Source organism: Scyliorhinus torazame, chromosome 20 (assembly GCF_047496885.1).
Source record: "Scyliorhinus torazame isolate Kashiwa2021f chromosome 20, sScyTor2.1, whole genome shotgun sequence".
Classification (NCBI taxonomy): Eukaryota; Metazoa; Chordata; class Chondrichthyes; order Carcharhiniformes; family Scyliorhinidae; genus Scyliorhinus; species Scyliorhinus torazame.
This window is the reverse complement of record NC_092726.1, coordinates 41,144,629-41,172,372: the sequence shown is the minus strand read 5'-3', so window position 1 is coordinate 41,172,372 and position 27,744 is coordinate 41,144,629. Positions and strand designations below refer to the sequence as shown.

At 44.9% G+C, this 27,744-nt stretch overlaps 1 protein-coding gene and 1 long non-coding RNA gene across 3 annotated transcripts; both read right to left on the bottom strand.

Moving 5' to 3' along the window:
• Positions 1 to 879: 879 nt before the first annotated feature.
• LOC140397087 (probable G-protein coupled receptor 139) lies at positions 880 to 12,576 on the bottom strand. Its single transcript, XM_072486121.1, has 4 exons — positions 12,517 to 12,576; positions 12,254 to 12,407; positions 7,095 to 7,214; positions 880 to 1,790 (listed from the first exon to the last, which is right to left on the bottom strand). Exons 1-4 carry the CDS (start codon positions 12,574 to 12,576, stop codon positions 880 to 882), a joined length of 1,245 nt encoding a protein of 414 aa, XP_072342222.1.
• A 12,775-nt stretch (positions 12,577 to 25,351) lies between these two features.
• Positions 25,352 to 27,190, bottom strand: LOC140397048 (uncharacterized). 2 transcript variants are annotated; one of them, XR_011936679.1, is made up of 3 exons: positions 27,125 to 27,190; positions 26,509 to 26,640; positions 25,352 to 25,504 (listed from the first exon to the last, which is right to left on the bottom strand). It is a non-coding gene; the product is annotated as an uncharacterized lncRNA (long non-coding RNA). The 2 variants fall into 2 exon arrangements; XR_011936680.1 differs by lacking the exon at positions 27,125 to 27,190 and adding an exon at positions 27,020 to 27,082.
• Between the last annotated feature and the right edge of the window lie 554 nt (positions 27,191 to 27,744).

Genomic DNA, 27,744 nt, shown 5'->3' with positions numbered 1-27,744 from the left:
AGGAGTGAACGGTTCATTTTTTCTGCAGGAGAGCTACATTGTATAGAGAAAGGACCATGAGTAATCGAGGCTATCATAGGAACGAGGAATGGAGTCGGATCCCTCGATATGAGCAGCTTCCAAGCTGCGGTGGAATGTTTATTGGCTCCAGTGTGGGTACCAGACATGTTCATTTGTCCTGGACCTTGGCTACCCTGCACCATGTGGGTCAGAAAGAGAGGGACGACAGCGACAATGTGCATGTGTGAGTGCGTGTGTGTGTGTGTGTGTGTGTGTGTGTGTGTGTGGTTGGGGGGGGGCGGTGGAGAGAGGAAACGGGCTCAATAACATTCCCCAAGAATACATTCAGTAATATATCATAGCATCAGTAAGACTGCGAACACCGACACCTGTTCCTTGTTCAGGCGTGTGATGCTGAGAATCCAACAGTGGAGGCTCATAGAACATAGAACAATACAGCGCAGTACAGGCCCTTCGTCCCACGATGTTGCACCGAAACAAAAGCCATCTAACCTACACTATACCATTATCATCCATATGTTTATCCAATAAACTTTTAAATGCCCTTAATGTTGGCTCATTCCAGATTGTGTGGCAGCTGGTTCCCCTCCTGTCCAGAATGACATGTTCTCATTCTCCTTCTGCCCCCTTTTGATCCCATTCTCCTGCCGTTACCAATTTTCAGAAAGTGCATCCCTCTCTTAATAATAATAGTTATCTACACTCTCCGAATAGAACCACGTTATATAAGCCTATCTGTCACAATGATAAATATATAATTGTGACAGATAGGCTTATATAACGTGGTTCTATTCGGAGAGTGTAGATAACTATTCCATTCATGGATTGCATACAGCGAGACCCGCCTCTGGACTAATCTCAGCCGTTATGTTTATTGATTAATTGAATAATTGATGTTACCGGATATTTCACCACACTTTTGACCTGCTCTCTGAACTTGGACTGGGTCGCCCCATAAATAAAGGTGTTTGTGCAGCAACTTAAATTCTGCAGCATGTATCCCGCTTGTTGAAATATATATTCAGAATCGCTGTAATCCTGGGGATCTATCCCCGTGATGTTATAATATAAAAATTCTATAACATACAACAACCACAGAAGTATGAAGCTGCCAGATATGGTGAAGAGTAAAATCATAGACTTCCGCCTGCTCTCCATCTCCGGGTCACAGTGATTCTCTGACTTAATCTCACCCCTAAGACCCTTCCGCACTCTACTGGCCACGATAATGTGTCTGACTGTCAGAGAGTTGAGCAACAAAATTAAAGCGAATGGGAGCAATGGGGTTAAAACGATCAGAAGCCAGTCAAACATCACCCACCCAGGCTCAGTATAATAACTTGGCTTAACAGCACAGAACCAAGGTACATTATCGACAATCTTTCCAGGTTCATATATAAAGTATAAGGGGACACTTTTCACACAGAACAGAAAGCAAGTTGTTGATAGAATAACAGCCGAGGTTTTCTTGGTGCAATATTTCCTTTTTAGTTTCTGGCAACACATGGCTACAAATCGATCCATGGAGAAAGTGACAGTGAACCAGACAGAACAGTCTGTGGCTGCACTAGTGAGGACAATGGTAACACTACACACAGGTGTTATGTCCAGCAAATTACGGGGGAAATAATAATAATTGATCTGATAGAATATGACCTCAGTCACAATGACCAGTAGATCCGCTGTCGCCATGGCCACCAGATAGCGAGTGGTGCAAGTGCAGAGCCCGCACTTTCCGCGGGAAAGTATCACGATCGCCAGTAAATTGACTGGAAGAGAGAGGGAAAGCAAAAGACTGAGCATCAGGTTCAGACATATGGGTAGGATTATAGCAACAAGAAAGTATGTGCTGAGGACGATACACGGGTTAACATGAACGTAAAATGATTCATAATTTTTATTTTATGAATTCCAATCAGGTGAGCCAGGTTTCCCCATTGGGTCCCATATAATCAACCAACGAAGCACAGAAAGCGGATGGAGACCGGCCCCATTTCCCCCGCCATTCATCACACTCTTCCTGGGATTGGCCGCTGGAAGGGATCGGACTCGGCTCCCGCATTATTGGAATCGCCCAAGATCAACGCCCACATACCCACTCCAAGATGGAAGCATCTGGAACCTGCCTCTGAAAGGGAACTAACCCCCAGCATCAGGGTCCCTCCAGAATCAGATGCTTCTCCGTTTATGTCTACCCAATCTCAACATGTGCTCATCCTTCTCAGGTCCGATCATCCTCCCACAGTCCGGTCCAATTCCAACAGTGTCAATTCGCCGGGATTGAATACATTCCAGGCGATGATACGTCAGTGGGTCGGTGGAGGCGACCCCAGGATCGTCGCTTCCCCTGGAGAAGACTTCTCTGCGTGGAATCCACATTCCTTAATTGAACCTCACATGGGACCTCCGCCGGGAGGAGACGCCGTTGAAGATCAGACCCACTTCCGAAGGGAAACACAGGTTAAAATCAGCCCCTTGCTCTGTTACCAAATCCGACTCTGGTTCAGAAAATCCTCCGGACCACACCGTTTACCTGCTGTCATGTCACCTCCCCAACCTCCAACACGGATCCAATGCAGAACCAGACACACTGAGGGCATGTTCACAACTCTGTTGTTTGATGTGACTCTTCCATTCCCAACTCAAAACTTAGCCAACACTCAGGTTTTGTCCGTCTATCCCCCGGGTGCAGAGATAACGCGCTCTCTGAAGTGTAACACCGAAGAACACAGAGGTAGCAGAGGAGCATGGGAAAGAGGAACCAACTCTCAAGGCCCAGGAATCAAAGGAGAATTGTGGGTATGTTCCACGTGTTGATCACCCAATCAAGTGTGTACCAATAGAGAATTCCCCAACTTCATGCAGACTCCCGCAACTCCCAGTGACTCCTGATTGAACTATCCACCGATCCAGGCACGAGACCTACTGCAAACGGGAGCAATGGTTATAAACTAAAACTGGTACTTTCAGTGTTGTAATTCGGCAACCAATAATCTATTTCATCGGAAGATAAGGCGGTGCCCTTCACAAAACTTCATTCTTGGAGTGTAGGGAGGTGAGACAATGTGTGGGATGTGGAATTAGGGAGACAAGAGTTTGAAACACGATGTCATTCTTGCCAACTGAACAAAGGAATTCAGTAAAGTGGTCTCCCAATCTATGCTTTAATGGCTCTCAACACATGAAGGCAATGGCCTGAGCAGCAAGTACAATTACTCAAGTTGATTGAACTGGTAATGTTTGTGGACCTTTTGAAAGTGAAAGTGAGGGAGGTAGAAGCGGACACGCGATATATCTCCTGCAGCCTCACAGGAAAATGAAGGGGTGAGGATAATGGGTGTGATTTGATGGGTGTGATTGAGAGGTGAATACGCCTATCAAGACCGGCAGTGATACTGCAGCGATGTGAGAACTAGAGAAGTCATACAGTCGTAGAATAGCTAGTCAAGAAGGAGGCCATTCGGCCCATCGACTCTGCACCGCCTCGCTGAAGTGGCCCCACCCGATCCACATAACCCACGTAACCGTTTGGATACAAGGGGAAATTGATCATGGCCAATCCACCTAACCTGCACATCTCTGGACTGTGGTAGGGAAGCGCAGCACCCGAAGGAAACCCACGCAGACACAGCGACACTTACAAACTCCACAAAGACCATGGTCGGAATGGAACCTGGGTCGCTGGCACTGTGAGGCAGCAGTGTTAACCACTGTGCCACAGTGCCGCTCATTCACCTGAGGATGGAGCTGAGCTCCGAAATCTAGTGATTTGAAACAAAGCTGTTGGACTTTAACCTGGTGTTGTCAGACTTCTTACTGTGCTCATCCATTAAAATATTACATTGAAAATGTCAATAACTGCAGACCCGTTAACACAGCGTCAGTGGGAAGGAAATTAATAGAATACTTGTTCAAAAACATAATCGAAATTCATCTCTAAACACTTAAAAGTTATTTAGCACTCATTCGAAAATGCTGGCTTTACTTGTCAAAGTTTATTGAACTAATATTGTAAAGTAGATCAGTATGACGAACGCAAAACGCACTGTTTTTCTAAAGTCCTTTGATATGGTACCACATAGAGATGCAGGACTAAGCTAACACAAGTGGAGTTAGGGGAAATGCAGCAGAATTAATAGGCAGCTGGTTCCAAAAGCAGAAACAGGGGGTTTCCATTTAAGGCTTCTTCTCAGATGTACAGCATGAGAAAGTTATTTTACACAGGGATCAGAGCTGGCATCACTTTTTTAAACTTTATATGAACAACAGGGAAGAGGGAAATAAAGCACAATGTCAACGTTTCCAGACAATCTCAATTGAAGTTTTGGTGAGTACAGAGAAAGAATACCACCAAATAAATGATGAGTTTAATAATGTATGACGAGGCAGGGTGGACATTATAGTGGTAACGACATTTCAGGATAACTAAACATTAGGTGCTGTATTTATAGGCACAGCAAGTTTGGCAAATAATTCTAGGATATTAAGGGTCTGATTGGTTTTCCTCACTAGAGAATTGGCATTAATAACACATGACGAAGAAAGGAAAACACATCGAGCTAAGATTTTAAACAGTAACAGAATTAACATTTACACCAGAAAACTGCGAAGAAATGATCATCTACAAGAAGAGAGGGGCTAACAAGCTTCCCTTCATATTCAACGGCACCACCTTCGCTGAAATACTGTGGCCACTAAAATCAATTAAGTGCTGGGAATTTGGCAGCGAGTTACTCACCTCCTGTCCTCCCAAAGCATGTTCACCATCTACAAGGCACAAGTCAAAAGTGGCAACACTCTCTTGGAAATGCTCTACTCACAACAACACTGTGACCAAAGAACAAAGAACAATACAGCATAGGAGCAGGCTCTTCGGCCCTCCAAGCCTGTTCCGGTCATGATAACACCCTTGACCAAAACCCTCAGCACTTCCTTGTGCCGTATCCCTCTGCATCCATTGTATCAATGTATTTGTCAAGATGCCTTTTAAACACCGTTAATATATCTGCTTTCACAACGCCTCCTGACAACGCGTTCAAGGCGCTCACCACTATCTGTGGAAGCATGATACTATCCATAATCATGTGGAGCACTGGTTCACTCACCATCCATTAAATTATTGCTGACTTCCTGCACTGCCAACGCAAAATGGCTGAAGATTGTAACATCGACATCATTCAATGCTGCAACTAAATAAGAATCAGTTGACAGCACATCCCAAACTCACGGGTTCCAGCACTTAGAAGGACAAGTGCAGCAGATGCACGAGTAACACCGCCACCTGCTGGCTCCCTCCTTGTGTCACATCATCTTCACTTAGAACTCGATCGCCGTTCCTTTAGTTCCATGGATTTAAAATCCTGTAAGTGAACCCATGGATTGCAGCTGTTCAAGAAAGCTACTCACCGCCACCTTCTGAAGGCCAGAGGATATCGACATCCAAATTCAGTGAAAAAGGAAATGTCAAAAAACACAGAAACTTGGTTATGCAACAGTGTTGATGGATTACAGACCGTTCTCAATATTACAATCCAAATGATAATCATAAGAAGTTGTATCCATTTCAACCAGTTTGATTCGACAATGGAGAGGAGTCGAAGTTTTTTTATTCCCGTTTGTGACCCCAAACTCACTACACTTCTATACTCACAGATCCTTGCAGTAATACGTGGTGATTTGCATCAACAGTTTTATTGAGATTAATAACATTTTGGTGAGTGAACCACATTGAGTTCTATTCTATATTGAGAGAATCATTCAGGATCTCCAGTACCTGGTCACTGGGGTTCGGAGCCCTACTTTGGTGAGTGACCCACATTCAGTACAATTCTACACAGATACCCCATGCAATGCATGGTGACTGAGGGAAGGTACATAACTACAGTTAGATTTAGATTATTGTCACGTCTACCGAGGTACAGTTAAAAGTATTGTTCTGTTTACCGTCCAGTCAGATTGTAACATGCATGAAAACCATAGGACACACAATAGACACAATGTTAATAAATAGATAGATTCATCGGGTGAAGCATCCGGAGTGTCGTGCTACACATTAGAGAAGATGCGTGAGAGATCAGTTCAGTCCATAACAGGGTCATTTAGGAGTCTGGTAACAGCGGGGAAGAAGCTGTTTTTGAATCTGTGAGTGCGTGTTCTCAGACTTCTTTATCTCCTGTCCGATGGAAGAGGTTGGAAGAGAGAATAACCCGGGTGGGAGGGCTCTTTGATTTTGCTGCCCGCTTTCCCGAGGTGCAGGCAGAGTCAATGGACGGGAGGCGGGTTTGTGTGATGGACTGGGCGGTGATCACGACAGTGATACACAGACAGTATTATTTTGAAATGATGGATGTGCACATAGCACTTTAGAGCCAGGGTCCCAGGTTCGATTCCCCGCTGGGTCACTGTCTGTGCGGAGTCTGCACGTTTTCCCCCGTGTCTGCGTGAGTTTCCTCCAAGTGCCACCGTTTTCTCCCACAGTCTAAAGATGTGCAGATCAGGTGGATTGGCCATGCTAAAACACATGCACCTTAGTATCCACAATATGCAGATTAGGTGTGGTTAGGGAAATAGGGGGAGGGAGTGAGCCTAGGTAGGATGCACTTTCGGAGTATTGATGCGGACTCGATTTGCCGAATGGCCTCCTCTTTACTACAGGTTTGCGATTGATACTTACTCGTGCGATATTTGTCCAATGGCCTCCTCTTTACTGTAGTGTTGCTATAGATACATACTGGTAAGAGATTTGTCCAATGGCCTCCTCTTTACTGAGTTGCTATAGATACTTACTGGTACTAGATTTGCTGTCCCGAGGGCTAATTCAAAATTGCACAATATCCCAAGAAAATTACTAGTCAGATACTTCAGAGAGCCATTGAGTTTATTATCAACTGGCGAACAGAATACATTCGCATTTAAAACCAATTCGAGAGATGTGACATCAAAATGTTAATTACTAATCGAATGCCTGAATAACGGTGCGAACGACAGAGGCTGGTACCATTAAAGTCACAGAGTAAAATACAGAGGGAAGCTCACAACCAGAATTGAAGAACTGCAATCAGTATATCACTTACCAGGAACACCAATGGTGGCAAGGATCACATAATATATTTGATCAATAATTCCAAATATATCACGCATCTTTGTGTGAATTGATCCGTCTCCTCCTGCTGCCGACAATCTTGGGTATTCACCTTTAATTGTCAAAGCCCTTAATATATATCATGCGGCAAGTCCACAGGGACATTGAGGTTGCAACATTATTGAAATTGTTATTATTAATTTCAACATCTGAACAGGTATGACATTGACTTCAATCCGTGCTGTGACAACATATTTTTATTGCATTGAGTGAATGACTGTTCCAAGGACTGAATAACTCTGATCATATCAGTTAACTTATAAAATGCAACTTTTTCTCCCAGAAATGCGGTTTTTCCTTTCAAAAGCCCACAGTCCCATATCCAGATCTCATCTTGTTTCACTGAGATGTCCTTCACTCGGCTCTGAATATTCGGTAATGACATTCGAAGTGTTAGCGGCCTTCTCTCTGGGTTGTGCTATTATAGTCTGGGATGTATGTCTTTGAATGTGAGAATTCAGTCATTCTAATAAAGTCGTTTATCTGTGACTATTTATTTCAGATGATAATAATCTTTATTGCTACAAGTAGGCGTACATTGACACTGCAATTAAGTTACTGTGAAAAGCCCCTAGTCGCCACATTCCGGTGCCTGTTCGGGTACACTGAGGGAAAATTCATAATGACCAATTCACCGAAGAAGCTTGTCTTTTGGGACTTGTTGGCGGAAAGCGGAGCACCCGGAGGAAACCCACACAGATATGGGGAGAAAGTGCAGACTCGCCAGACAATGACCCAAGCCAAGAATCGAACCTCGGATAGTGCTAACAACTGTGCTACGGTGCGATGTAAACTCATACAAAATCTGGAACTGATTCAACACCATAAACGTGTTGATTGAAAGTGACATTGGTCTTGGTAACTGGACCTGTTTTTTGTTCTGGTTAATTGAATTGATAATTGGTTGTTCCTTTAAATCAGTGGGATTTGATTTTTGAATTTGTCGTAATTCTTGCGTAAGTTTGATGCATTTTCTTTGGCCTTTTTATTTCTTTTTGCACTGTGGCGAATTCAGTGATATTTAGGGCATCCATTTTAAAAATAGTTGTGATGATTTGTTTCAGTTATTTCAGTATATCATTGTAGTATATTACCGGGATCAATTTCAATTGCCGTTTGGTCTCACCTTGAGTGATATTTGCTGTGTCCAGTTTAAAGCAATGTTTCCTGAGACATACTTGGCCAGTGATTGCTATTTCTTACTATCCACTCTGTCCATGCCACTGATAATCTTGTAGACATCTCTCAGATCGCCTCTCGGCCTCCGTCGTTCGAGTGAGCATAGACCGATTTATCTAACATCTTCTCATTCCTAATGCCTTCCATACGGGGCAACATCCTGGATAATCGCTTCTGTACCATCTCCAAAGCATCCACATCCTTCTGGTAGTGTGGCAACCAAAATTGTACAAATATTCCAAATGAGTCCTAAAGCAGGCCCTGTGCAGCTGCAACATGACTTGCTAATTGTTATAGTCAATGCCCCCCCCCCCACCGATGAGGGGCAGCATGCCCTCTGCCTTCTTGACCACCTTATCCACATGCGTTGTCACTTTCAGTGATTGGTGAACGTGCACGGCCACATCTTTCTGCCTGGCAGTACTCGCAAGAGTTCCACTGTTCTATTGTGTAATTGCTACATTGGACCTTCAAAAGTGCATTACATAACACTTGATCAGATTAAACTCCATCTGCCATTTCTCCACCCAAGTTTATGTCATGCTGTACGCTCTGACAATCCCCTTTACTATCCGCAACTCCACCGATTTCAATGTCACCTGCAAACTTACTAATCAGACCAGTTACATTTTATTCCAAATGGTTTATACGACTGCACGAACAACAAAGGCCCCAGAACTGATCCCTGTGGAATGCCGTCAGTCACAGCCTTCCATTCAGAAAAACACCTTTCTATTGCTAATCTTTGTCTTCTGTGCCCAAGTCAGTTCTGTATCCAACTTGGCGGCTCTCCTCTGATCCCATGTGACTTCACCTTTTGTACCAGCCTACCATGAGGCACGTTGTCAAAGGCTTAACTGAAGTCCATGCATCTTCTGCCTTTCCCTCATCTATCGTCTTTGTTACTTCCGCGAGAAACCCAATCAAATTACTGAGGCACGACCTCCCCTTCACAAAACCATGCTTTCCACCACTAATCAGGCCATTTGTTTCGAAATGTGACTAAATCCTGTCTCTCAGAATCTATTCTAATAATTTCCCTACCACCGACGTAAGGCTCATCGGCGTATAATTTCCCACATTATCGCAACTGCCTTTCTCAAAGAAATTGAACAAGATTGGCTACTCTCCAGTCCTTTAGAACTTCAGCTGTAGCCATTGAGGATATAAAGATTACTGCCAAGGCCCCAGATATGTACCCCTGGCCTTCCTCGGTATTCTGTGTAGATGCCATCAGGCCCTGGGAACTGATCTAAGTTAATGCTTTTTAAGATGCCCAACACATCCTCTTTATTAATAGCAACATGACTCAGAATATCTACATCCTCTCCGATGCTGCTCATCCATCAAGTCCTTCGCTATGGTGAACACTGAGGCAAAGGGTTCATTTGGAATCTCGCCGATTTCCTCTGATTTCATACATAGATTCCTTCTAATATCTTTGAATGGACCAACCCTTACTCTGTCTACCTATTTGCTCTTTACATGTGTATAAAATGATTTAGGAGGTCCTTAATCCTAGGGCAGCACGGTTGTATAGTGTTAACACAGTTGCTTCACAGCTCCAGGCTCCCAGGTTAGTTTCCCGGCTTGGGTCACTGTCTGTGCGGAGTCTGCACGTTCGCCCCGTGTCTGAGTGGGTTTCCTCCGGGTTCTCCGGCTTCCCCCCACAGTCCAAAGATGTAAAGACTATGCTAAATTGTCCTTAGTATCCGAAAAACGTTAGATGGGGTTACGACGATAAGGTGGAGGTGTGGGGATAGGTTGGTGGTGTGGGCTAAGGTAGAGTGGTCTTTCGATGGGTCGGTGTAGACTTGATGGGCCGCATGGCCTCCTTCTGCACTGTAAATTCTATGATTCTATGATATTTGACAACGACATTTCATGGCCCTATTGAGCCTTCCTAACACCTACTTTAAGTTCCTTCCTACTTCCTTTATATTATTTATATTCTGCAAGGGTTTCAACTGCCCTTACCCATTTAGACCTTACGCATGCTACCTTTTTCTTTTTGGCAAAGTTCATAATATCCCTCGTTATCCAAGGCCCCATATACTTGCTGCTTTTATCTTTCATCTTCACAGGTACAAACCGGTCCTGAATGTTAATCAACTGACAATTGAAAGCCTCCCATATGCCGGATGTTGATTCTCCCTCAAAGAGCCCTTCATCCCCCTGCCACATTAGTATAAACCCACCCCAACAGCGCTTGTAAACAACTCCCCTGGGACAATGATTTCAGTATGTCCATGTGTTAACCGTCCGATTTGCAATACCCTCCTCTCCCAGAACCAATTCCAATAACCCCACAATCTGAATTCGTCCCTCCTGCACTATCACTCAAGCCACACATCCATTATATCTGACTAGCACGTGCACGGATAGCAATCCTGAGATTAGTACTTTTGGGCGCCTCATTTTTAGTTTATCTCCTAAGTCCCTAAACACAGCATGTATTACCTGATCGCGTTTTTAAAATAACTATATCGTTGTTGCCTATATGCACCACGGCAGCTGGCTATTGACCCTCCCTCTTCAGATTGTCCTTCAGCCAGTCTGAGACACCCAGGACCCTTGCACCCGGGAGGAAACATACCTTCCTGGAGTCTCGCTTGCGTCCGCAGAAACGCCTGTTTCCTCTCCTCACAATCTAATCCCCTATCACTAAAGCTCTACCACTCTTTGGCATGCCCTCTTGAGCAGCTGAGCCAGCCACGGTGCCATGAACCTGGCTTCTGCTGCCTTCGCCTGGTGAGCCATCTCCTTCAACGATACCAAAACGGCAGACCTGTTTTGGAGAGAGATGTCATCAGGGGACACGCCCCTCCAACTCATCCTCTGGCTGGTGGTGACCCATTTCCTATCACCCGCAGTACTCTTTATCTGAGCTGTGTCCAACTCGCTAAACTTGCTATCCACGACGTCCTCAGCATCGTGGATGCTCCAATGTGAGTCCACCCGCAGCTCCAGAGGCTTCAAGAGGTCTAACAGGAGCTGCAGCTGGACACACTTTGTACACGAAAGAGCCAGGGACAGTGGACGTGCCCCTGAACTGCCACATCGCACACGATAACCATGACGGGTCTGGGATCTCCTGCCATATCTAAACCTTTAAGTTAAATTACAACAACAACAATGCCAAGCGAAAAATGAAAGGAAAAACTACTTACCTGTCACCAGCCAATGACTTAACTGCTGGTCAAGAAGACTGAGCCCGGCTTGCTACTCTCTACTAAGTGTGAGAAGAAGAAAAAACACAAAACAAAACTCTTACCTTACAAAGTATAGCTCAGAATGTACTCGGGTGAGCCTAGGAATGAAAGGGTTATGGATGTGAGTCACCCGGTTTATCGTGAACGACTGACTTTCTCTGACTGCGCTCCGGATTTCACCTGCTCAGCTCGCTCCCGATATGAAGGGCTTCTCATCTGCAGCAGGTCAAGGCCACCCTCTGGAAATTTGAGTGTAACAAACCAAGGGTTAAAACGCCACCCATCCTCGAATTTCCACCGAGCTTCAAATTCGCGGCTCCCAAACTCACTCTTCAATATGCCTCACTCTGTCTGTATCCGCTGGCTCACTGGGAGTGATTACTGTGTAAATTGCAAGTCCTCCATATTTGCAAAAACTGTTGCCTTATCCTATTTCATAATACAGTTTCATGTGTGCTTTCTTCATCGACGGTCTGCTCGGAAGCAAATGTACCTCACTTGATACAACTATGCGAATGAAAATATTCACTCCGGCAATATTCCAATGTATCTCCACTGTTTTCAGTGACTTCAGGTCACTATCCCCAAACCTGAAACTGTGAAACTTTCAAATTTCTCAACCTTGTTACGATTTTCAGCATTCAAAGAGTCCAGGTGACATGTTAACCAGTCAATCCACACACAGTTGATGTGCAGCTACTGATCAATACGGCATAATTGAAGGATTCTGCAACCAACACTTTCATTATCTGAGTAAAACTGCTCGTTAATGGGACCATGCCTTCTTTCTGGTCATTATCAATTGCCTCTTCCGACTTTTCCATGTCACATTTAGCTTCAAACACTATTATAACCTGTTGAAAGCATAATGAAATTGAGTGTCACACCGAAAACATCGATTTATCATTCCTTGGGCATTTCAGGTGGTCATTTTCCTATTAATATTCTCCATGTCATTCCTACTGTTCTTGGTACTAAATGCGTTTCAGTCCTCATAATTTCGAGGTCCGAATCTCCTTCCATACTCTCGGAATCTGTTTGTAACTACGATCTCGCCATCCTGTGAATAGTGTATCTTCTCCAGTCTGTTGCATTGTTGGCTGACTCATTTGTGTCATAAGAACCATCGAATTGAATGTTTCCCCAGAAACTTTGTTAAGGCCTCTATCGAATGAGGTGTCATTATCTTAAACTAACTCCTGTCAAAACCTGGAGCCTAACCATACTGGTCACTGCAGCACAGTCCAGTACTGCTTCTTCCCCCAAAATACTTATTTTTCTTTGAACGCACTACATATAGAACTCTATCATCACAACAAGTACCACCTGCAATCCTTTACATGTCAGTGTCTATTATTGTATACTTTGCATCAACTTGATAAGTTATTGGAATGTTTCCTAATCCACTCCGAACAGGGAGGTTTTGCTTCACTAATTTGATCGGGTTTTCGAGGGAAAGGCAGTAGATGTTGTATACATGGACTTCAATAAAGCCTGTTACAAGGTACCGCCTGGCAGACTGGTACAAGAGGTGGTCACATGTGATCAGAGGAGAGCTTACAAGTTGGATACACAGCTGCCTTGGTCACAGAGGACAGTGCGTAGCAGTAGAAGGGTGGTTTTCTGTATGTAAGGCTGAGACAAGCGGCGTTTCACAGGGACCAGTTCTGGGATCTTTGCTGTTGTTAGTGTATATAAATGATTTGGAGGAAAATGGAGCTGGTCTCATTAGTTAGTTTGCAGACAACACAGGCATTGGTGGATTTGCGGATAGTGAAGAGGATTGTCAGACGATACAGTAAGATATAAACTGGTTGGAGTCTTGGCAAGGGAAATGCCAGATGGAATTTAATCTGGACAGGTTTGAGATAATGCACTTTGGAAGGTCAAATGCATGTGCGAATTACTGAGTAATGGTAGAATTCGTGCGACTATTGACAGGCAGAAAGATCTGGGAATGCATCTCCGCCGATCACTGAAAGTGGCAACATGTGGATACGGCGGTCAAGAAGGCATCCAGCATTCTGGCCTTCATTGGTCGGGGCGTTGAATATAAAAATTGGCAAGTCATGTTGCAGCTGTACAGGATCTTAGTTAGGCCTCATTTGTGTACAGCTCTGGTCGCCACACTACCAGAAGGACATGGATGCTTTGGGGAGGGTACACAAACAGTTTACTAGGATGTTGCCTGGTATGGAGGGCATTAGATATGAGGAGAGGTGAGATAAGCCCGATCTGTTCTCAGTGGAACGGCGGAGGTTGAGAGGCGTTGTGATAGATGTTTAGAAAGGCGGGTGGGGGGGGTTGAGGCGGGAGGAACTGTAGATCGATCCAGAGTGCGGCGAAATGTTTATAGGGTCAATTAAATGAAATTAAATGAAAGACAAAAGAAATCTCTCTTTACAATAAAGTAAATTCACGCAGGGAATAAAAATGTGATGTATCGATACAATTGTTTATAAATATGAGAAATGCAGTGCTAAGAAAAAGATTCGTAACAAAACCCTGAGCTGTACGAGATCTGTGTGTCCCAGTCCACTCTATTGAACACTTCCAGATATAGTCGAGAGCAATATTCCACTGTCCCATTCCAACCTGGTGCTCCAGAGAACAGATTCACCTATCCTGCAGCCGAATATGTCTGTGTTTTATTTCACAACCACTGTTCACACCCACTGACCCAAGCTGCATGTCAGAAGCCAATCTCTCTGTGCCATTCCTCCTGGATTGTTCCGAAATCGCACGTCAGAATCGCCTGCAAGTTAAAATCTTTCATAGAATTATATAATCCCGACAGTGCAGAAGGGAGGACATTTAGCCCATCGAGTCTGCCATAGCCTTTGGAATGAGCACCCTATATAAGCCCGCGCCTCCACCCTATCCCCGTTCCCCCACCCAAACCAACCTTTTGGACACTAAGGGGTAAAGAATCATGGCCAATCCACCCAACATGCATACCTTTGGACTGTGGGCGGAATCCATAGCAACCAGAGGAAACCGTGCCAGAGAATGTGCAAACTCCACACGGACAAACACCGAGGCTGTAATTGAACCCGGGTGGATGGCGCTCTGAGGCAAGCGTGCAAACCACGGTGGCACTGGACTGCAGTCGGCTGGATTCACCGTGTAGGACAATGTCTGGGATCTCTGACAGTCTTTTTCTTGGTTATGTTAATTCTCCTCCTTTTTCACATTTTCTCCCAAATTTACACCCAACAACAATAAACAATAATCAGTAACAAATATTTCAATCCCCATAACAATAACAACGATCCCATCCTCTCACCAACCCCCAAACATTAGCCCGCATGTTTACACAAACGAATGACAAAAATGATTCAGGGATTACCCATAGTCACCCTTAATACATACAGCCCCCTTCCCGCAACCCTCCCCCCCCCTCCCCCAACTAATGTTCGATGTTATCCAGTTCTTGAAAATGAATGATGAATAATACCCGTGACTTGTGGAAACCGGCCGTCCATCCTCTCAGTTTCAAACTTAACCTTCTCATGAGTCAAGAATTCCAACAGGTCCCCCCGCCACGCCAGGGCACAGGGTGGAGAGGCTGCTCTCCAACCCATCAGGATCCGCCTTTGGGCGATCAACGAGGCGATATCTGCCTCTGCAACCGTTTCCAACCCTGGCAGATCCGACACCCCTAATATGGCCTCCTGGGGACGCGGGTCCAGTTTCACATGCATCAACTTGGAAAGTACCCTAAAAACCTCGTTCCAGTAATCCTCTAGCTTTGGATAGGACCAAAACATATGACGTGATTAACGCCCCCCCCCTCACCCCCCCCCCCCCCCCACCCCGCAACGCTCACACACATATTCTACTTCTTCAAAGAATAGGCCCATCCTCGCCCGCGTGAGGCGTGCTCTATATACCACCTTCAGCTGTATCAGCCCTAACCTCGCACATGAGGTAAAGGCATTTACTCTCCTGAGCAACTCACACCAGACCCCCTCCTCTATAACCTCTCCCAACTCTTCCTCCCACTTTGCTTTGATCACGTCCAGTGGGGCCTTATCCTCTTCCAAAATAGCTCCGTACATCGTTGACACTGCCCCCTTCTCCAGTCGCCTTGCCGTCAGCACCTCCTCCAGCAATGTGGAAGCCGGTTCCTCCGGGAAGTTCTGTATCTCCTTTATGGCAAAATCTCGAACCTGCATGTATCTAAACATGTCTCCCTGCTCCAACCCGTACTTCGCTTCCAGCTCCTTCAATCCAGCAAACCGATCCCGAAGAAACAAATCTTTTGGCGTCTTAATCCGCTTCTCTTCCCATTTCCGGTAATTTCCATCGCACCTCCCTTGCTCAAATCTGCGGTCCCCCCCAATCGGTTCTCTTTCTTGTTTTACATAGAAAGATATATTTTTTTAAATTCAGAGCACTGAATTCTTTTTTCCAATTTCGCGTAGCCAATCCACCTACATCTAATTTTGAATTGTGGGAGTGAGACCCACGCAGACACGGGGAGAATGTGCAAACTCCACACGGACAGTGATCCAGGGCTGTGATGGAACCTGGGTCGTCGGCATCATGAGGCAATGTCGAAAGGGAATTTAGAAAGGAAATTAGGAGAGCAAAAATGGGACATGAAACGATACTGGTAGGCAAAATGAAGGAAAATCCTAAATTGCTTTAAAAGTATATTAGGGGTAAAAGGTTAACTATAGGGAATGCGTAGGGCCAATGAAGGACCACAGCAATAATTTGTGTGTGGAGCCGGAGGATGTATTCAGGATACTTAGGGAATACGTTGTGTTCGTGGTCACTCTGAGAAGGGCAGCGTGGATATAGGGACTAGGGAGAAGGACTGCAATAAAATTAAAGCGATCAACTGAAATTGAGAGGAGTTCCTGACTGGTCTGGTAGGCTTAAAAGTGGACAAATCTCCAGGCCAGATGAAATTTATCCCAGGCTGCTCAGTGAGGGAAGGGAGGAAGTACCAGGGGCGCTGGCAATAATTTTCAATTCCTCTCAGGCCACTGGAGCGGTGTCAGAGGACTGGAGGGTAGCCAATATGGTACCTTTATTCACAAAAGGAGGAGGGCTAAACCAGGAAACTACAGACCAGTCAGTCTAACCTCAGTGGTGGGGAAACTTTTTGATGCAATCCTGAGGGACTCAGTTAATCTGCATTGCGATAGGCAGAGGTTAATCAAGCACAGTCAGCATGGTTTTCTTCAGGGAACGTGATAACTGACCATCCTGATTGAATTTTTCAAAGAGGTGACCAGGTGTGTCGATGAGGGCAATGCATTTGACGTATTCTACGTGGACTTCAGCAAAGTTTTTGATAAGATTCCACATGGGATGGCGAAGGTAGGAGCACATGGGATCACGGGGAATTTGGCAAATTGGATCCAGAATTTGCTAAGTGGCAGGAAACAGACAGTGATGGTCGAGGGGTGTTTTTGCTGACTGGAAGCGTGTGACAATGGGGTCCCGCAGTGATCGGTGATGGGGACCGTGTTGTTTGTGGTTTACATTAATGTTTGAATATGAATGTAGTAGGGTTCTGGAATCCACAATATAGCACGAATGTCATAGAAATGGAAACGGTTGAGAGGAGATTGACGAGGCTGATGCCTGGGCTGGAGAGTTTATAGTTATCAAGAGAGATTGAATAGACTTGGAGTGTTTTTCTTGGCGCACAGGAGACTGAGGGGACACACAGAACATAGAGATGCATTCTTGTGGCATATAACTCGGCTAATTTATTTTCTCTCCACAGATGCTGCCTGACATGTGTTATCACATTTTCCATTACAGTATCTGAAGAGTTGTGTATGGTGCTGCACATTGTGCAATTATCAGCGAGATTATGATGGAGGGAAGGTCATTGATGAAGCGGTTGTAGATGGTTTGGAGACAGAGGCGACATGAGAAATTGTTTTTAATATCGTCAGTGACTATTGCCGGGAATATACTGCCTGATATTGAAGTGGAAGTACATTCTATCATGGACATCAAGAGATAATTTAATGGAATCTCATTGAATACCTACAGGGCATACAAATCCTGGAAAATGGAATTAGAATGGTTAGACGTTCGTTTTTTTTACCAGTGCAATGGGCCGAGGGGCCTTTTCTGTGCTGCATGCTTCTATGACTCCAATTACAGAAGGAAGTGCTTTGGCCCATTGAGTCTACACCAACCCTCTGAAAGTGCACCGTACCAGCCACACCGCCCTATCCCCATAACCCCGTAACCTAACCTGCACATCCCTGGGCACTTTACCATGGGACAATTTACCATGGCCAATCCACCGAACCTGAACGGACGTCTGATTGCCGTGCTGTACCTGTTCGGGGACTGTTAGTGGGAGAGAGATTAAAAGACCAAAGGTGCCATATGATCTTAACCTGATGTCTCTCTTCCTGAGAATAATTCCACGCCGGATTGCAATGCGTGCCACCAGAATCAAAACCAGGTTAGAGTTTGTCAAACATAACTCTGGCGTTGGGCAGCGTGGCTCTTGCACATCGGCTGTGATTTGTGTTTGCAATCTCTGTTATACTGTGGGTGATGGGCAATGTCCAATCTGAGGATAAACGTCTCAATTGTGAGGAGGACATTTCACCGTGGACAGCGTGGATTCAACGTGGAGCTGGACAATGGCCATCGTTGAGATTGAGCTGAAGCTCAGTCAATGTGCGCTTGTTTAGTCAGTAAAGATGCTGCCATTGTCCAGTCTCTGTTTCAGGGAATTGTTGTCAATCTCCTGCTCCATCCAATCACATCCAATCTGGACAATGGGCTGCAGGAGCCGACGCCACAACCACATCCTGCGGATGGCGGCTAACTTGAGTTGCTCGGTGTGACGGACGGCGGCCATCTTGAGTTGCCAGGGGAGACGTTTTGAGTAAGGCTATGGTCCGTGCGCTGCCGTCTGGGGGAAAGCCCATGCGCACATGCGCACAGGCAGCTCTGTTCGAATATTTAATTTGTATCTGATTATTATGATTACTCGCATCCTTTCCCGTCAGACTTCTGCTCCCCACTCGGTTCTGGAGCTCGGTTCTGTAATCATTGACTCCTTCAATCAGGTTGAATATCAGTTGAATGCGCAAATATGCAGGGTAGGTAGAAATTTACCTGCCACCATCTCTGTAAGATCTGAAATAGTATCAGAAATACCCACACATATCGACCATGCAATGATAGATCCAAGGATCTTAGATATTGCACAATGATTTCCGTCACAGAAACATCTAAACAACGTCTCATCATTTTTCCCAATAATAGAAATTAATTAAGAATCAACGGTTCCTTGTGATTCTCCACAAACCTCTGGATGCTGTGAAATGTTTGCAGTTTGTTGGGATGGTTCATGCAGTTGAAACTGTATGAATTTAAACTAAAATTGAAAATGCTGCCGCACAACATGTACCAATAATTCTCCACGCTCAAACTCAATGATATCACTTCGCAATCGATCCACCTTCCTGTCCCGGCATTACTTCGTCGACAACGATTAAAGTATGTCATTCTAACTGTCCTTTGTTCGTAATTAACCAAAATAACAAACACCTGTGCCTCTCAGCTCCTGTTTTTGCTGACTATGACGATGTTGAGACTGAAACCATTGACTCTCAGGGTGGACACTTGCTGCTGGATCCTGGGTCTGATGATCTCCTCACATTGGGAAAGTTCGGCGGTGACCTCCACAATCTGGGTAAGCCTTTGATTCTTCTGCTTCTTTGACAATCGCTCTGTACCGTCGCTTATTTTCTCCAACTTTGCTGAGAAAGGCTCTGGGATGAATGATGAGCCCAATAGACGACCTGAAGATTTTGCTGCATTTGGGGCACCCAGCGCATGGTGGGCTGGGTAAGCAAGCTGCTTAACAGGAGGATCATTCACTCTTCACAATTCAAATTCCGCTTTGCGCGTTTCCTCGAAGAGTCTTGATGTGCTTCATGCCATTGGCAGTGACCCATCTATATTCTTAGGTTGTCTAATTCCATTGGTAATCGTACATGTTTGAATTTTGTTGCATGTTTTGAGGACATCCAAATACATTTCCATGTCCCTTTCGCAGTCTCTTGCTGTGCCTACGTTCCGAGTAGATTATCACCTCTTTTTGTTACCTCAGTCACCCACCCAATTGTGCAGAAATGACTCCCTCTGGATTGAAGCTATTCCAATCGATCAAGGAACAAAGTGGGATTTGCTATCAGTTCATGTCACGAATGCAAATAATTTAAACAAAGCATCTACTCTCAGCCCAGAGTTTATCTGAAGTATGTTTAACCCCACATTATACAACCATCAGACCCTAAATCACCCCGCGTTGTCGGTTCCTTCCACGTCTGCTCACAATACCAAGGTTATCTGAGACGCAGGCCGGGAGTTTCTACCATCATTGGGCAGTGAACGTTTGCCTCCAAAGTTTACAGATCTGTATTGCACTGTTAAATAGTGATGTTTCATTCCATTCCTCTGTGCATGTGGTGTGGTGCTGGGGAATGGTCTGTTCCATATAATTTTGGGTCTCCTGGAGTATTGCCACTGGTTTACTGATGGGGAAACTATGAAAGTGCGAAGATGAAGAATGATTTGGGAAGGAATTTTAAAAGGCCACTTGCATTGTAAATGTGCCGAAAGAGCACAAACATATCGATGTGATCACTTTCGATGATATTTTCTTTCTTTTCACTCCTCTCAGATAATAGTCAACTCCAAATCCCAGAGGTGACGTCCGCATATATATGACTCTGCATTAAATCTGCTGGAAGGCACCATAACGTTTCTAAAATGTCATTGCTTCGATTATGGTTTGCTTCCCGACATCAATATTGTATTTGAGTGAATGAGAGAGTACTTCCTGTTATGTTCATTTGAATCAAATTTTTCTCCTTATTTTGTGTGAAAGAATCTGCCTTCTGTCTCTTTAAGAATGAAAAACGAAACAGAATGTATATCCAGTATTGCACTGCCCATATTAAAGCTCTGTTAAATCGCACTGCATTGTAGAACCCAACCATTATTATAATTAAATAACTGATGCTGAGTTCTTCACACGGTGTGAATTTAAAGGCAATTTTGTAAAATCTCCAATCCTTGCACCATTACATAAAGATTAGGAGTGAAAAATTCATTATTTCTCTGCGTTCTCTCCAGTTATTCATGATCTGGAGATGCCGGCGTCGGACTGGGGTGAGCACAGTAAGAAGTCCCACAACACCAGATTAAAGTCCAACAGGTTTGTTTCGAATAACTAGCTTTTAACAGTAAAATAAATGCATTTAAACAATGCCCGACAGTAAATCAAATGCATTTAAACAGTGCCCGACAGTAATTCAATTGTACTTAACTAGTGCCCGAGAGTAAATCAAATGCATTTAAACAGTGCCCTACAGTAATTCAAATGTCCTTAACCAGTGCCCTACAGTAATTCAAATGTACTTAACCAGTGCCCTACAGCAAATAAAATGCATTCAAACAGTGCCCTACAGTAAATCAAATGAATTTAAACAGTGCCCTACAGTATTTCAAATGTCCTTAACCAATGCCCTACAGTAAATCAAATGCATTTAAACAGTGCCCTGCAGGAAATAAAATGCATTCAAACAGTGTCCTACAGTAAATCAAATGAATTTAAACAGTGCCCTACAGTAATTCAAATGTCCTTAACCAATGCCCTACAGTAAATCAAATGCATTTAAACAGTGCCCTGCAGGAAATAAAATGCATTCAAACAGTGCCCTACAGTAAATCAAATGCATTTAAACAGTGCCCTGCAGGAAATAAAATGCATTCAAACAGTGCCCTACAGTACATTAAATGCATTTGAACAGCGCCCTACATTGTCAAAGAACAAAGAAAAGTACAGCACAGGAACAGGCCCTTCGGCCCTCCAATCCTGCGCCGACCAGGTGTGACACCCGCCACTCATCTTGAGGTGCAAGGGGTGACGGCTTCAAAGAGGTGATGGCCCGCGCGCTGCCCTCTGGTGGAAGGCCCCTCCGCACATGCGCACAGGCAGCTCTGTTTGAATATTTAATTTGTACCTGATGATTATAATTACTCGCATCCTCTCCCGTCAGAATTCCTCTTCCCTCTCGGTCCTGAAGCTTCGATTCCCCTTTTGATCTGTTTTGGCAATTTGATTTATCTTTAAATCGTCTGGGAGATGCGGTGGCGCATGCGCAGTCCCGCAGCCGTCACTGACCGGTTGTTAAATGACCGGTTGTTGATTTGATTTGAATTCCCCTCCTAGGGGCGGGCGAGGTGGGGGTGGGGGGGCGGGGGGGGGGGGGTGCGTGTAGTCCCTCTCAGATGTTAAGTCAATTCCCCCCTTTCCCAACAGATGCTTCTTCCACTTTTCTCTGAAATATCTGGTGGGTGGAGGGGAGGAAGTCCCGGCGACCACATGGCAACATTCGGCTGTCCCGCCCAACACCGGGACGCGCATGCTCCGCCAGCGGCCGGGCCGAGCTGCGGACAAGAGGTTGAACAGGGAGGAGCGGCAGCCGCAGCGGGGAGAGCGACCGCCGTCCTCTGGCGTCCCGGTGGGGAAACAACCGCAGTCGTCACCGTCTCTCCGACCGCAGCGCAGCGCCTGCAGCAGCTGTGAGCCGGCAGTAGGCGGCAGCATTGAAGCAGTTGAATCAGCCACACAGACAGAGGTTTCAGACAGAGAGGGTTTGAGTCTTTAATTAATTGACAGACACAGAAAAAATGTGCAGCCGCCTTTTTACTGGCACATCCCACACCTTTTAAACACACATTTATCTCAGAGCCTCATTGATCTGGGGTTGTCTCTGAGTTTTCCACGGAGCAGCTCAGCTGCCTTAAGGTTGTTTACCTTTTACTCCTCATTGCTCTGGAATCAGACTATGTGACAATAAAACATCTAAAAGTCTGAGGACAGAGAGTCTGTCTCTAAAAGGTTGTGGCCCGACAGTTGTATCCTTTCTCTGTGAACAGAGAATCTGTTTCTAGCCAGTTGTGGTCCAGGTGACCATAAGACATATGAGCAGACGTAGGCCACTCCGCCCATGAAGTCTGCTCCGCCATTCAATCATGGTTGATATTTTTCTCATCCCATTCTCCTGCCTTCTCCCCATAATCCATGCTCCCATTTTTAATCAGGAAACTTTCTATCTCTGTCTCAAAGACACTCAGTGAATTGGCCTCCACAGCCTTCTGCGGCAGAGTTCCGCAGAGTCACCACCTTCTTACTGAAGAAAGTACTCCTCATCTCTGTTTTGAAGGATCATCCTTTCAGACTGACATTGTGTCCTCTGGTTCAAGTTTTTCCTACAAGTCGAAACATCCCCCCCCCCCCCCACATCCACTCTATCCAGGCCACGCAGTATCCTGCAAGGTTCAATAAGATCCCCCTCGTCCTTTCAAACTCCAAGGTGTACAGACAAAGTGTCCTCAATTGTTCCTCATGCGACAAGTTCTTCATTCAAGGGATAATTCTTGTGAACCTCCACTGGAGCCTTTACAAAGTCAGCTCATCGTTCCTTAGATAAGGTTCTCAGATACTGGTCAGAATGGGGTCTGACCTCGGCTTTATACAGATTCTGAAGTACATCCTTGGTCATCTATTTTAGCCCTCTCGACATGCATGCTATCATTTTATTTCCTTCCCAGCTGCCGACTGAACCTGCAGATTAACCTTAAGAATTTCGTGAGCAAGGATCCCAAGTCCCTATGTGCTTCAGATTCCCTGAGCATTTCCCCATTTAAGAAAATAACCTGTTACTCCATTCCTACTTCCAAAGTGCATAACCTCGCATTTTTCCACATCATATTTCATCTGCCACTTCTTTGACCACTCTCCTAGCCTGTCCAAGTCCTTCGACAGTCCCCCCTGCTTCCTCAATACGACCTGTCCCTCTGCAGATATTTGCATCATCTGCAAACTTAGCAGGAGTGCCCTCAGTTCCTCCTTCCAGATCGTTAATGCGAAAGGTTGTGGTCTCCGGCCGCAGAGCAGAGCCTGCAGCAGCTGTGAGCCGCCAGCAGGCGGCAGCCTTGAAACAGTTGAATCAGCCACACTTACAGAGGTTTGAGACAGAGAGGGTTTTGAGTCTTTAATTCATTGACAGACACAGAGGAAATCGGCAGCCGCCTTTTCACTGGCACATTGTGCATCTCACACCTTTTAAACACAAATTTATCTCAGAGCTTCATTGATCGGTGTTTGTCTCTGGGTTTCCCAGGGAGCAGCACAGCCGGTTTTAAGTTTTTGACGATTTATTCTTCATTTTTGAAGTGCAGCTTTGTGAGAATTTCACCCCTCCAAAACTTATAATTTCTATGTGAACAGTGTCGCTCTCTAACCAGTTGTGATCTCTACACTTTTGTACTCCATCACACTCCTGACTTGTGCCTTGCAGGATGGTGGGCAGGGTTTGGGGGGAGGGGGGTGGTGGTCAGGAGGTGAGTTAACTCCGCAGGATTCCCAGCCTCTGAACATTTCTGATAGCCACAGTTTATATGGCTGGGCCCAGTTCCCTTTCTGGTCAATGGGAACACCCAGTATGTTGGATGGAGGGATTCACCTCTCAATGTGAGATGGGAATTTGGTTGGCGCTGTTTCCGGTTATTCTGTGAACTTTGCCCTTCGAGCTGGTAGAATGCGTGGTTTTAGAGATGCTGTCGTATTAACATTGTTGAGTTGCACACTGCTACCGCTGCGTCAATCGGGAGCGGGGTGAGTGGTGAATAAATGCACACTGTGATGGATGGCACGTCAGGCAAGCGAACTGCTTTATCGTGGATGGCCAAGTCTCCTGAGTGTTCTGGAAGTTGGAAAGGAGCAGGAAGGCGCTGTGCAAATTTGGGAGATGATAAAGTTTGAGACTTTGGAGAGTATATCTCTGAAAAATATTATGTAAGTGAGAATTTCGGGATGGGTGGCTCGCTGTTAACTGTTGGCATCATGAGCAGCTGGAGACAGGAAGTGTTATCACTTCCACCAGCTGAAGTCTTCCGAAAGCAACTAATCTACACCGTCCTTCCCCCCAGCTTTACTGAACATGGGGAGTTGTGAACCTGAGAGAGCAAAACGCAACAAATTCACCGGCAGGAAAGACAGCGAGAGCGAGGTGAGCAGAACTTTATTTATTTCTGTTCTTCACCCTCTCTCAGCAAGTTCTGTCTGACTTATTGAGAGTGTCCACTTTTTTTTTGTTTATTTATAATAATGGTGGTTTCTGTTGGCTGATATTTCTGTATTAAAGCTTATTGCAATCGAGGGATAATCAAATTTACTGGGTAGTACTGCCGGGGATCTCTTGAGTGAGACAACACTAATGGAAACTCAATATATAACTTGTGGAATTAAAGTGAGAAAGACACGTTAAATTCTGATTAAAGCCTTAGGTTTGTTTCGAATTACTAGCTTTCGGAGTGCAGCTCCTTCACCCGAGGAAGGAGCTGTGCTCCGAAAGCAAGTGATTCGAAAATAAACTGTTGGACTTTCACCTGGTGTTGTAAGGCTTCTTACTGTGCTCACCCTAGTCCAACGCCGGCATCTCCACGTCAGCAAGAACTGGAGGTAAAACAGAGAAATAATGCATTTAACACTCCTAATCTTTATGTGATGGTGTCAGAGTGAGGGATTTATAAATGGTCTTCAAATACACCTGACATAATTAAGCATCAGTTCTTTAATTATAATACCGGTTCGGTTCCACAATGCAGTGCGATTTAACACGGTTTCAATATGGGCAGTCCAATACTGGATATACTATTTTGCTTTTAATTCTTTAACACACAATAAGGAGACAAATGTGTTTCTAATAAACAGAACAGGAAGTAATTTGTCATTCACTCAAATACAATATTTATATCGGGCAGTAAAGCATCATCGAAGCGATGATATTTTTGGAAAAGTTATGGTGTCTTCCATCAGATTCAACGCAGAGTCACACATCTGCGGACGGAACCTCTGGGATGTGGAGTTGACTATTATCTGAGAGGGGTGAAAGGAAACGTGTTGGGTTAGGCTTGCAACCAATTCCATCATCATCGCAGGAGATCACATCTATTATTTTTTCTCTTTCGGAACATTTGGAATGGAACTGACCTTTTTCATTTCTATCTGAAACATTGTACATCTTCTTTTCATAATGTCCCATCAGTAAACCAGTGGGAATACTCCAGGACTCCAAAAATCATATGGGGCAGGCCATTCCCCAGCACCGCGCCACATTCACAAGAAAATGGAATCAACCATCACCGATTTACAGTGCAATGCAGATGTGCAAACCTTTGATGTAAACGGTCACTGCCCAATGACGGTAGGAACCCCCGGTCTGTGTCACAGATAACATTGGTATTGTGAGCAGGCGTGGAAGGAACCGATAACGCGGGGTCAATTAGGGTCTGACTGTTGTACAGTGTGGGGATAAACATACTTCAGATTAACATTGGGCTGAAAGTAGTTGCTTTTTAAAAATTCCTTGCATTCGCGACATGAACTGATAGCAAGTTTTACTTTGCTCCTTGAGCGATGGGAATAGCTCAATCCAGAGAGTCAATTCCGCACAAGAGGGTGGGTGACTGAGGCAATAACCAGAGGTGATACTCTGCTCGGAACGCAGTCGCAGCAGGAGACAGCAAGAAGGAAGTGGAAATGTCAAAACATCCAAGAAAATTCAAACGTGCACGATGATCAATGAAAGGTTCTGGAATTAGACAGCCCAGGAATGTAGAAGTGTCACCCCTAATGGCACATCATGATTCTTCGAGGAAACGCGCATTGCCAAACTTGAATTCTGAAAAGTGTATGATCCTCCTGTTAAACAACCTGTTTATCAAGTTCATCAAGCGCTGCGTGCCCCAGAATTAGCAAAATCGTCAGGTCGGCCATTGGGCTCATCTTTCAAGCCAGAGCCTATCTTAGCAAAGTTGGAGAAAATCATCGACGTTACAGAGCGATTCTCAAAGAAGCAGAAGAATCAAAATTTATCTTACCCAGAATGTGGAGATCACCGCCGAACTTTCCCAATGTGAAGAAATCATCAGACCCAGGATCCAGCAGCAAGTGTCCACCCTGAGAGACAATGGTTTCAGTCTGAGCATCGTCATAGTCGGCAGAATCAGGAGCTGAGAGGCACAAGTGTTTGTAATTGAGGGTAATTACGAATAAAGTGCAGTTAGAATGATATACTTTAATCCTTCTCTCCCAAGTAATACCGGGGCAGGAACGTGGATCGATTGCAGTGTAAAGTCATTGAGTTTGACCGTGGAGATTTATTGGCCAAAGTTGTGCGGCAGTATTTTCAATTTTAGTTTAAATTCACAATGTTCCCAGTGAATGAATATCCCACCAATCTGTAAATATTTCACAGCCTCCAGGGGCTTGTGAAGAATCGCAAGGAAGCGTTTATTTTAAATTAATTTCTATAATTGGGAGAAATAATAAGACATTGTTTCAGACTCAAGCGTTTCAGATGTTTCTGTTACTGAAATCATTGTGCAATACCTAAGATCCTTGAACCTCTCATTTTATGGTCCATCTTTTTTGATATTTCAGATATTACAGAGTGAAGATCAGGAACGAGATTGTTGAAAGTAAATTTCTACATACCCCGAATATTTGAGCATTGAACTTCAGGATATCCGGATCCTGGATCCGTGTCGCCCAAACTGTGACTGGTGTAATATTCAATCTGATTGAGAGGGTCAATGATTGCCGAATCTGCTAAACACAAAATGATTGGTTAATGGGTCAGTTGTTTGTGGTGGAGTCATCATAAAGTCATCATGACACGTAATACTTCAACCAATCGGAGACGAGGTATCACTAACTTCACCATCTCTGTGGCAATGTCCTGGAATTGATATATGACGCCACTTCGGAAGAACATTCAGCTATGGGAGTTCAGGCGAAGAAACTGCACAAACTTTTCAGGACAACTATGGAGAGGATCATAGAGAGACATAGAAATATGGAACGTAGCAGCAGGAGTGGGCCCTGTAGCTATCTGGGATGGCTACGTCCTGATTACAAAATGGACACTTGCAGAGAATGCAGGGAACATTGGGCAATACCGAAAAGGCAAGCAGATGCAAGGTCTGTCTGTTGATTCGAGACTTAGCTCTCAGGCAGGACCGGTACTGCTCAGCCATCTACGTACTAATGAGCCATCCCCGGGAACAAAAGGCAACATTTAGGTAAACAATGCTAAGCCAGACATCCCGGCGCCA

Excerpts from the sequence above, each read along its gene's own strand:
- LOC140397087 (XM_072486121.1), bottom strand. The coding sequence starts at position 12,576 with ATGGAAGGAGATTCGGACCTCGAAATTATGAGGACTGAAACGCATTTA. Across the intron at positions 12,408-12,516 it reads CGCATTTAGTACCAAGAACA|GTTATAATAGTGTTTGAAGC; the intron begins GTAGGAATGACA and ends TGCTTTCAACAG. Across the intron at positions 7,215-12,253 it reads CAATTATGCCGTATTGATCA|GTGAATACCCAAGATTGTCG; the intron begins GTAGCTGCACAT and ends TGACAATTAAAG.